The 12290-nt window shown below is 44.4% G+C and overlaps 1 protein-coding gene across 3 annotated transcripts in view; it reads right to left on the minus strand.

Moving 5' to 3' along the window:
• Positions 1-605: 605 nt before the first annotated feature.
• Positions 606-12290, minus strand: part of LOC147443855 (uncharacterized) — a 55224-nt gene continuing 43539 nt past the window's right edge. For 2 of the 3 annotated variants that reach the window (XM_086526665.1, XM_086526666.1), the window contains exon 4: positions 606-2653. In XM_086526665.1, coding sequence (XP_086382791.1) covers positions 2415-2653 — 239 coding nt within the window. In that variant the 3' untranslated portion in view covers positions 606-2414. The remainder of the gene's footprint in view (positions 2654-12290) is intronic. The other variant, XM_086526668.1, reaches the window with a different exon arrangement.

The following is a 12290-nucleotide window of genomic DNA, read 5'->3' on the forward strand; positions in this document are numbered from 1 at the left end:
CTTTGGTGTTGACCACCAACTTTAGGTCCTTCCCAACAAATCGTTTTTGACACCTATCCTAAAGTGAAACATGGGTATACCTTACGAACCTCCCTCCTTCCACTATAGAGGATTGTTGACTCAAAGTTCTTAAAGAGGGCCAGTTCTTAGACAAAGGGGAACTCAATAAGGCTCCTTGTAGCCTCAATTTTATTGACCACTCCAAGTGTTTGTCTAATGCTGGTTTGTATATTCGTGCGAAAGGTAATATGGAGGTTGCCAAGAGCAACCCAAACTTCTACACTAAGTCTATTTGGAATGTCTTTTGACCTTAGTTAAAATGTGCTTTCGACTTTCAAGACCCTAAAGCCTCGTGTGATTCTAGTATTATGTGGTTCGACCATGCTATTTGGTTCACTCTCAATCACTTGGAACAACTTTTCCTTGAGAAGCCTGTGGAATTTCATTTCTCTCTTATTTTCTCTTGTTTAGGCGGACAAGCCAAACCACTCATTATTTCTCAAATTTCTTTTAACACCTTTTGTGGCTTTATGCTCGATATTCTTGAAGACCTCAAATCACAAGAACCTGTCATTTACCTCACAACCTATGCCAACAAAAGGGTGTCACAATCATTATTAGATTACTCAAACCTTGCATTGAAGATGATGGTTCTCCCTCGCTAAAAAGACCCAACTCTTTAACCACCCCCAATAGCTCTTTCACATATTTTCTAACACCTAATACTAGTACACCACCATTACCATCTTTGTCTAAAGTAGCCAAGATCTTGACCCAATCGTTAAAAGAGAGCATGTGTAAAATAGAAGACTTTTTGTCAGAAGCGAGGGTGAATTCATAGATAAGTTGTGATGCTTCCAAGCTACTAATACATCGCAAGACAAGGGAGACCACCACAAAAAGAGGTTTGCAAGTTAACTCTAGACCTTGGGAGAGGGGTAAGGCATGTAACAAACGTTTTGAAGAGAGGGGGTCTCTCTGACGCTCCATGGCCTTCGATGTAGCCCTCCTCTGTGATGTGTTTGGATCTCAAAACAGCCCAAGGTCTTCTATGAAGAAAGATGGCAGTGCATGACATGGAAGACAGAATCTTTCTGTATGATACTGTCCTCAACAATGTGGTGGACCTTTGTCTAGTTGTGATCAGCTTATCCCAACTTGAGGTATTCTCGGGTGTGTCTTTCACTCTCAGAGATTTTCACTTCCAACTAAAGAAGACTCAAGAGTCCAGTTTCTGATTTCATATCTAGCATCGAGCATTGATTTGCAAAATTTTCCAAATTCAGTTGCCATCATATGAAAGCAATGTAAATGAACGCGGCCTGCTCTCAGACTGCTACATATGGGTTTGCTGCAGAGATAATCATTTCCATCTGTGTCTTCCATTGAAGCTTCCAGCTCAGCTCTCTGTTCCAAGTCCCTATGGCGAATCCACCAAATACTTCACACAAGATTACAAATTTTGAATATAATCGGTGAGTACACTGGTCAGTCTTTTAGTCTATCATATGCCTAAACCAAGCAATCTCCAGGTCACCTCCATGACCCAGAGAAAGGGATGCCTCGAAAATATGTTTAATAAACTGCAACCTTCCTCAAAGCTCAATTATACATGCCATCAACCCAAGAACTGTAGTATTATGGCAACTTGCATAAGTATGGGTTGTTTCATATGTCATAGCCTTGACTCTGATAACAACCAATAATCTGCACACTTCCTTGGGACAACTGGGTTCCCTACTGCAACCCTCTGCCTGCCTCCATCTGTCAAGGCACACCATCTTTGCACGAATCAATCATTGAATACACTGGACCAATCAGGATGCATTTACTTCGCAGGGCTCCAATATGCCTAGAACGAGCAATCTGCAGATCAGCTCATGGCTCAGAAGAGAGCATGCCTTGGAAATATGTATCAGTGGCTATCGTCTGCAGAGTTCAATAATGGATGGCATCAGCATGGGAACAGTAATTATACTCAACTTGCATTAGCGATGGGCTGTTTTATATAGCATGATTCTTTGGCCAGATAACGAGTGCTGCACCATATTTCATGAACCTTAAACCCTGATTTCAACCAATATACTCTTGAGATCTGCAAACGTGCTTGGGACTGCCGTATTCTTAACCATTGTCACATGGAACAGGAAATGGGAATGGGGAACAGGAACAGGGGATCGCATAAAGTGCCATTCCATGTGACTACATCGTCAGATGGAATGGGAATCAGAACGGTAATGGGAAAAAGGACCAAATATGGTAGGCCCAAATGGCAAAGATGGTCATTCCCTGTGACTATGTTCTTAACTGCAACTCTCCACCTGCCTCTTAACTGTCAAGGCACACCATACTTGCACATAACACATATTTGAGATCTATATGAAAACTTTCATTACCCTGCTGCTCGTCTGTCATCACTTACCAAAAAAAGGCTTCATTGTCCTTTTAGATTGTAATTCTTGCCTTTCACTGAGCTCCTTTAGCTCTACACAACATGTCACAAAAGCACTGTGAATCTGTGCATCGTCTGGCTGCAGTCGAAGTGCATCTAAAAGTAGCTGTTTCGCTTGCTGAAGTAAACTGATTCTCTCTGCACTACCTGAGGGCCGGAGTCTGGATCTGTCTTTTAGAATGAGGCCCCAGTTGAGCATTGCTGAGACGAACAAAAATTCTGATTAGTCAGTAGCGAGATCATCAAAGGTAAATTACCACCATAAAAACTTTTTCTAAAGAACAGCTGAGTACTGCATCACAAGTGCTCTCTGATTGTTCTTTCCTAGCAAAAGAATAACACTCTTATCTATCATGAAAACATCTTCAAATATTGCATTTACATACAAAAAAATATATTTCCCTTCAGAGATATCCCAACATATACAAAGAATACAAAAAAGGAAGCCTCTATAACACATGGAAATCCTGTCCTTCCAAGGACTGATAATCTAAGATCAAAGTATCAAAAACAGATTGTAGAAGATGTAGCATAAAGTCCTTAAAAACATTGTAAATGTCACAAGCGGGAGCGCACATGAACAATTAACAGACTTAAATAAATAGAACCTGACAGAGCGAGAGAAGGGAGATGATCGACACAGTATTGGGGACCAAAAGCTGGGCTGGTCACCCCCCCTTAAAGAGTATCTTCATTAACGGAGAGAATCTTTTACAAGCACAAGAACCAAAGAAACCTTCAGTTCTAGATCTCAGACTCGATGATATTGTCCTTCCAGTTTGGGGACTCGAGAGACGGAGCTCTCTACTCAAAGATCCATCAGTTTGTTCTCAGGGCACAATGGCCCTACAAACCATCTCCAATTGCCGAAATCCCTCGAGTGCAGGTAGAAGCCTCCTTGCTCAGATCTCAGAGGTTGTGTACATGCAAAACACAAACACAGTAGCAAACTTTGCTAGAACTCATACACAGATCATCACTTATTGCTCCCGGCACAGGAATCAACCTCCAATCGCGTGAACTCGTTAGAACCGTCGCGGTAGAATCTCCTCGTACTTTTCCTCCAAGCTACTGAGAACCCATCTTTATTCAAGTGCTTGCATCTAAATCGTAACTCATCCTCAGCCCGGATTTCCTACTCAGACCGTGGAGTATTTCCCTAATTGATGCTCTTGCCGCCCACCATGTGACACATCGGGAAATATCCATTGCTCGGCCTCTCGTCCTCCGAGCTTACAAAACAACTCCTTAACAATGCTTTATATCACCCATCACATGACGCATCAAAGATGTGCGTTCCTGATGGCTTACTCAATCTTTTAGATCTACAATTCCTAACTTGACAGTTCTAATGTGCACAAATGTATTTAGTCCTAGTTTCATTAAGTTGAAATTACTCAAAAAATAAGAAATAGCCAATTTAGCAACATCCCCCTTGTCACAAGACGGGCACCACCTACCAATAGAAAAGAATAGACTAAACAGACTTTTAGCACTTCAATCAATAACAACTGAACTGAGAGAGAGAGAGAGAGAGAGAGAGAGAGAGAGAGAGAGAGAGAGAGACGACAGGCGACACAGAGTGGCGGAATTCCACCCCAGAGAGTATTGGCCCCAAACCTTGCCGCCGCTTTCGGTTTTTCTTTATATTGCATCATCAAAGTACAAGCCGGTACTCCAGACTCTGCACCTTCTCCAGCAAGCATGCCAGAGAATGAGCCCTTAGCACATATTTAAAGGTCCTTGGCCTATGAAAAGCAATTAACATGAAAAGCCTTCAAACTCAAAAGCTTCTAGTCCAAAAGCAATGCCAAAACAATTGCCAACGTAAATCACGGAATTCCGTACAACTACCATGTCAGCATTGTTAGCACGTTTTGCGGAAATATGCCTCGTTAACATTGTCTCAGCGGAAAATCCGGAAACTGCCACATCATCAGCTGCTACGCATGTGTGCAGGTCCTGCTTTATTTCAATCCTTTACGTAACTTGGGGCCCCATCGGACAGGGTCCCTATAAGTTGGTAAGACTTCTTCTTCTGTTACTTGTTCTTCTTAGGGTTTAAGCCCCTCGCCCAGCATCTGCAAGTTGGCTCCAATCTTCAGGGCTTTGACACATCATCAGTTTGATTCTCCCCTTCTTGAATGTCACGTGCACATGGCTCTGTGTGCCACCTAGACATACTTCATCGACTTCCAAAGCTAGTTTTCCCCTTCTTCCTAGATAGGGATGTCTAGAATCCTAGGAAGATTAGTACCGGCAATTTTGTGAGCCTGTTCGCAGGACCTGCATGTCCGGACAAATCCATTAGATTAGGTTTTCTAGTTTGGAACCCTCTTGCATAAATGGTTTGTATACGCATTTTGACAGATGTTATTACACTACGATGGGCATCTGGCATGACGAGCATGTAGATCTAGGTTAGAGGAATCTGACGTGCTAGACTGCTCGTCGATCCAATTCCCGGTTGGGCGGATGTGCGACAATTGCACCCAAATCTGGACCCCTCGACCTATTTTTAAAATAAATCATTTTATGATTTATTTGTTGGAAAAGTTGGTGGACAGTTGCCCTACCTAAAGCCTAATAAGTATTTAACCAGTGATATGCACCCATGAAAAAGCCATCTGAAGACAAGTGCAAGAGATTACTTCAACCACCTAGCGTTTTCAGCCCTAAACAGCAACCAGCACTTTGGGACAGTAGATCAGCAAATCAGCAGCGTTTTCAGCAATCAGCCCTAATGCTCAGTTCTGCAGCAGATCAGCAATCAGTATTTTTCAGTTGCAGCAGCAGATCAGCCCCAGCGTTTTCAGTTTTCAGCCCTTCCCCTCGCCGGAACATGGCTCGACACTGCCTACGCAAGTTTCCCGTTGCGGTCCGGTACTTCGGCAGCCCATCGAGCCTCTCCTCGGCCATTCCCTCGCCGGCATCGAGTGCTCCATTGCAGTCCATCATCGGCCTCGTCGAGATCTGCGTTTTCAGCCCATCATACAAATTCTCACATTGGGATTGCAAATCAGCCCGTGGTGGTCATCCGCAATTCCCACATCGAGAAAGATCCAAGGTGCATCAAATCAGCCCCGGAGGTGCCTCTTCCCGAGGAGTTACCGCGGTGATTTGTCGTCGTCAAGTCTGTAGAGTCTACATTGAGGTATTGCATTGTGTATACTGTCACGAGGACATGGCAACTGCTAACCTTAGTTATTGGTTTCTTTCCAATGATTTTTGTTTAATTTTTGAGACCCTCTTTTTGAAGTTGCAAATGGTCGGACATTGTATGGTCGATGTGAACGGTAGTTTCACCCGCAGACGGGAAGTTGGTCAGCACTGGAACTCGTAAAGTAAAAGGATGTCTAGGCTCAGTTCAAGATCATGTAGGTCCCCCCCGTCGCACTTAGCAAGTTGGTGGATACTAGGAAGTGAACTCAATAAAGGCATAAAGTCAAGGTGGGATCACCAACAGAAAGTATCCGACAGTTGGGCCACATTGCACTTTTGGATGCGGTCCCAATGAGGATAGATGGTCAGATGACCAATAGGAGCCCAACGGAAGCATCTCCTAAAATTTAGGGAACTGCTATTTTGGGCTATGAAATCTGTCTGCGTCATTAGCATCGGAATGACAAGGGGAACATTTTATTACTCTGCTGCAAAGTCAACTGATGTACAAGTTGAGAGATTTATGAGCAGGAAGCCCAATGCGGGGAAATTGCATGAATGAGTGCCAAGTGGCACATTTTGGTCAATTTACCAAGTCTGGGAGAACAGAACTCGTAACTGACTTTTTGGGGCAATTTTGGAGGTTGTTAACTGTGATTTTCAGCCATTTCTTTGCATTTTTGAGCTTCCCATGACTTTACCTTGGACCAAGAAGCTCATTTTCAGCATTGGAAGACATCAGATGCGTGTTTACATGGCTGTTTTGCTGCATTTTCAGCGATACGCAGGTTTTGGCAGCCATGGAAATCTTCCCCTTTTTGCATCTATTTGTTCATAGGTGCATTACAGGTCAAGGGCAATAGAGGGGGCGCTCGATTTATGCTAGGGGGATGCTTTATTAAGAACCTGTCACACAGGTTAAGAGCTATGGAGTGCTTTCTTTCCCTCTCACGTACAGTGTGGTGCTAGGAGTGATGCCCTGCACGCTACACACTGCTCTCTCTCTCCCCTACGTGCAGTTATGTGATGCCCCACAAGAGGGCTCTTCATTTGACTGATGTACAACTGTGTGATTTATGCTTTTGTGCTGAGGCAAGAGCCTCCTTGAGCAGGAACAGGGGTAGCTAACTGCTACTCCAAAGCAGGCATCGGTGAGGGTCATAACCTCACCTTCTAGGTGCGTTTTCAGCGTTGTGTATGCGCTGTAGTAAATTGACTGTTTTTCACCCATACGGACGCTAGAACCATTGGGAATCGTGCCCCACTGGTAAAGGACAGTTAGGGGACTTTGGGGCTGAAAACACGGCAAAAACCAGTAAATACAACTTGCTGAATTTACTATTTTTGGGCAGGAATCAGAGGGTTTATGCCAGTGGAAGAGAGTTCCAGCAGGGGAATTGGTTTTGCGCAAGTTTTGGGGCTGTTATGCTGCCGAAATTTGGTCAAAGCAGGTGGTATCTAGCTCGATACAGATAAAGGATTCCCAGGACTCTTCTTTGTAATTACCCTCCTAAAGAATAAAGGAATACCGAAAGGGGCGCCAATTTTGGGGCGTACAGGTTGTCAGCGTCTGCTCAGGGCATTCTAGCTTCCGAGCCGTGTGTGTATTCAAGTGTTAATTCCCGTCGTAGGGTCTTTTTGCAAAGTGCTATGTGTGTGTGTGTGTCTAAAGTAAAGAATTTCGGGTGAAAGCCAACGCCTACCGCCCCACCACGGGCCGGTTTCATATACATTCCATTTACGCAATCTAAAGCAAATACCACATCGGTAACAGTGTGGAGGGCCCTTGAGAGGGTTGGTTGGGACCCCATCGGGGGTCGCTCTCTTCTTCTCTCTCTTTCTCTCTCCCTCTACACTTCTCTATTGCACTCTCTCAACCCCTCTCTTCAGGGGACCATAAAAGGAACATTCATTGAAGCACAAAGTACTCACTAACGCAAGCAAAGAAGGAAAGGATTTTGTGGAAGTGTAAAACTAGATCTTCACCATTTTTATTCCACTGCACCTGACATTGCTATCAGAGCTTTGAAGATTTTGCACTAATCCGCCCAAATAACCAGGGTAGTCAGTTCCCTTGTTGCGTTTCTTCAATTGCTTCTTCGCCCCCAACAATTGGTTGACTCGTCTTTCGACAACATCGTCAAGTTCATCTTCGGTAAACATCCGTGGGACAGGAGGTTTCTTGAGGGTTGATTTCAGTGGAGAATCCATGGCCTTCTGCCAACGGGAATGCACTTCATTGATTGGGTGTTGGGTCAAAAATTTGGCATACTAGGGTTCCTTTACAAACTAGAGCATCTGCTTTGCGCAATCATCAACTTGCTGCTGATGTTGCATCTCCATTAGTTGATACTCCGTAGGCCGAGATGGCCTGTATTCTTGATCTGTTGATCCATTTGAATTTCCCGTAATGCCTCGCGTTCCATAAGTATCACGAGGGTCTGTTTGATTCTTACGAGAAGCATCGCCAGAATCCATGTGTGCCGCGGACAAAAGGATCGAACTTCTCGATAGAAGAGAAATCGACTCAGCTCTGATACCATTGTTACAGACTTAGGCACCCCAAGTCGGGAATCTGACACTACACGGGAGAGAATCACTTCAAATACTTCACAACTTTAAAATTAGAGTCGACACGGCCCGGCATAGTTCTGTGCCTTGAAAATCAGGCACCCCTTTCGATATTTACTTTTATATTTATGCTTGAGCAATAACAAAATCCGCGGGACCTCTGCTCTCAGACTCTGCGTCCAGATGCTCTGCAAAGTGAGGCCCCAAGGGTTCTATTTATTCTTACAAGGGATGCCCCAAAAGCAATTAGTTCAAAAGCAGTCAACTCAAAAGCATCTAGTCTCCAAAAACTACCCAAAAAGCGGCCAGCGCAATTGGCGGAAATTTGTAAAGCCTACCACGTGGCATCAATGCAAAACACGGAGGTCCGTACAACTGCCACGTCAGCATGCCAGCGCCATTCATGGAATTCCGTACAATTTCTACCACGTCATCTGTACGGGCAGTCCTACCTGACTTTGGCTCATTGTGCAGCACTGCCGTATGTGTATGCGAGTAGTGGACGTAGGTGACCATAGGTTTAATGGAAAGCATGTCTTCTCCTCTTATGTAGCACGATGATTCCACTCTTGTGCATCTCTCCCCCTTTTTGAATACATATGCCCAGCTCAAGGCATTTGTTATGTACAGGTGTGGGGATTCTATGCTTGATTGCCGAAGTAGAGCCTCTCTCACAGGTACAGAATCAGCTAATCAATGATTCAAAGCAGGTACATGGGCTAACAGGACGATTTAGAGAGATTTCTCACGAGAAATCTCGCCTAAATCAAAGGGCAAGTAACCTTATAGGTGCGGGAGCTTGAGAGCTACCCACAGCAACGATCGGCACAAAATCGGAGTGCACAACAAAGAATTACAACTTGTGATTTTTTTGCAAGTTTAGGATTTTGGTCATTTTTTATGCCTAAACGTCCCAAGAGCTTCGCCAAAGCTAGAGAATCATTGAACATGTGTTTTGGTGCAGTTTAGAGGTCAGAAACAGAGAATTCAGTGTGCCGTAATTCCTCGCCTGGTTTATAGAAGTGCTCTAAAGTGCGTGGGAAATCATTGTTTGAAGTTTACAAGTATTCTTCAGCGCAATAAGAATAAAGAAATACCAAAAGGGGCACCAATTTTTGGGGCCAACAGGGTGTCGTTGTCTACTTAGGAGCACTCTAGCTATCAAGTCGTGAATTGTTTTGAAGTGGGGAATTCCATTTGCAAGTTCATTTGTGAAGTTACTTTGTGTCACAAAGTGCAAGGAAAGTTAGACGTTATGTTTACGGGTGAAAGCTAAAGTTTACCGCCCTTTAGTCCTCGCACATATTGCCCTATTGAATCTGAAGGCCAACGAACCATCAAAATGATCTCTAGCATGTATGAAATGCTCTCCCATTATACCATCATGATCATGTGCCCTCCCTGTGTGCAGTATACCAATGGCCTGCCTCACCATCTTTGCTAAGAAGAAAACAAAAGTGAGAGGGTCCCGCAATTGTAACTACTCTACTATTGTGTATAGAGAGAATGAATGGTGTGTCCATGTCTCTATAGAAGTAATGACTGGAGAGGGTGAGTGCTCTCTAAAGAGTCGCCAAGCCTCCCTAGAGTCCTGGCTCAAGAGCATCTAATAAATCTCTCTCTCAAGCTGAGCAAAGAAAGCTCTCTTCTTTTGCCATATAAGCGTCGGAAGAGTATATATAACTGCCCATGTGTAATGTCTCCCAAAACCACCTCTCACTACAGTCGGGCTCCAGAGCATCTAATAAATATCTCTCTCAATCTGAGCTAAGAAAGCTCTCTTCTTTTGCCATATAAGGCGTTGGAAGAGTATACGTGACTGCCCATGTGTAATGTCTCCCAAAGCCACCTCTCTCTACAGTCGAGCTCTCGTCTCTCGGCACTTATCATCATACCAACTATTTTAAGGCATGCTTCCACACCATGTTCTCCCAATAAGCTGAGAGTGGGGAAAAGCTATGACTGTTGCTGTGTTCATCATCGCTATCAATATCTGGGTGAGCTCTATGGGGGCTCTCCCTTGTTCAAAGACTATGCAACTCTCCATTTGTTTCTCTGCGACAGTGGTATCTTGGATGGCGATGTGTTGCATGATGAAAGCCACCAATAGTGTAAGTAAAATATACTGCAAAAGATATATGAGCATGACCTACAGCCACTCCAACAAGTTTGGGCAAGACTGATAAGTCTTGAATGCGTGGTATAAGTGATGTGGGAGCCAAAACATAATCCATAGTGCTAGCACCATGTCTACGAGGGAAGCAAGTGAAGTTTCCTGAAGAGTATCTATCAAGGCCATCTCAATCAGGCATCTCTGAAACTCTATGATAGAGAAATGGAGAGAGGAGACAAGGGAGCAAACAGACAAGAGAAAACAATGGAGATGGGAAACCTTAAAACAGTACAATTGCAATATCAAAATGCCAACGTTGGTTACAATGAGGAGACCAGGAGAACAAAGATGTAGTCGGCCTCATAGGTTCTCTTGCTCATGTTATGGATGAATATGACCAACACAAACAAAGGAATAAAGTAGCAAATGGTGCGCATAGGACTATAGGACTAAAGAGGAAAAGTTCAGGAGCCTTGCCTGACAGCAGTGTGGCAAGCCCACAACCAATTGATCGTGCACAAATGAGAAAAACCTGAAAAATCAAACGCAGAAAGCATCTTGAAGAATCAAGATGAACCTGTAACAGGCTACCATTCTTGGGGCTTGCACCCTTAGCAATTACAATTTGGATTGTCACTATTGGGTTTTGCACCTTGTGGGACCTTGGGGTTGATCACCACGAGCTGCTGCCCTTGGGGTTTGCCCCTTGTGCAAAAGCCCCCCTCCCCTCCCTCGATGGGGTTCCCCCTCCTTCGACAGTCCCCTTGGAGCTGCCACCTAGGTCCTCGGAGGATGCTACATAGGAAAACAAACGTGTGCGCCGCCGCCCCTATCACAAACTCCTGACGTGTCAAAGCCCTGAAGAATGGAGCCAACTTGCAAATCCCAGCCGAGGGGCCTAAAACCTAAGAAGAACGAGTAACAGAAGAAGTCCTACCAACTAAATAAAGCACCCACCAATACACAGCCCGGATTTTCTGCCGACTGCTGACGTGGCAAAACTGTACGGATTTCCGCGTTTCACGCTGATAGTGCTGACGTGGCAGATTTTCGCAAAACACGCTGACATGGCAGACTGTACAGAATTCCGTGATTTATGCTAGCAGCTTTTTGGCATTGCTTTTGGACCAGAAGCTTTTGAGTTTGAAGGCTTTTCATGTAAACTACTTTTGGGGCCTAGAGCCTTTAAATATGAGGCCATGGGCTAATTCTTGAGCATGCTTCCTAGAGAAGGTGTAGAGTCTGGAGTACCGGCTTCTGTGTTGATGCAATATAAAGAAATACCGAAAGGGGCGCCAAGGTTTGGGGCCAATACTCTCTAGGGTGGAATTCCACCACTCCGTCTCGCGTGTCGTCTCTCTCTCTCTCAGTTCAGTTGTTATTGAAGTGCTAAAAGTCTGTTCAGTCTGTTCTTTTCTATTGGCACGTGGTGCCCGTCTTGTGACAGCCCCCTCCTTCCACAACCACCATCCACAAACCTGCATAACACCATACTCCAAAATACAGATATATAACATCATGATGGCAGAGAGATGTGTACACACAATCAAGTTACACATACGAACTTGTCAAAGAAGAAAGTTTATGAGTAAAACAAAAGCTTACATAATTTAAGGGGAAAAAAACAAGCCATCATGCCTACAAAGGCCATCTCCCAAAAGTGGCAATGCTCAAAAACATCCGCAAGGCAAGAAGAGAGCAAGGCAGACTATCATACTCGAAACTCAACACCCCATGTGACTTTCGCAGCATTGCCCTCTACAGTGTACACGCAACTTCAAAAAAAAAGCCTGTTAACATGCTCGCTACCGACCACCAGCTTTGCACGTTTCCCCCATGCCCACCTCTATCAGCATTAACCTCCCATACCAGACTATCCCAGAGTTGAATGAGCCTGTGCTGGAAAGACGACCATCCAGGTCCCACGAACTTTAGTGGTCTTTTGAATGAAATCACAGCTAGTGAAAGAGACCAAGAAGTTGCTCTTATATA

Source organism: Adiantum capillus-veneris, chromosome 13 (assembly GCF_014529385.1).
Source record: "Adiantum capillus-veneris isolate H3 chromosome 13, ASM1452938v2, whole genome shotgun sequence".
NCBI lineage: Eukaryota > Viridiplantae > Streptophyta > Polypodiopsida > Polypodiales > Pteridaceae > Adiantum > Adiantum capillus-veneris.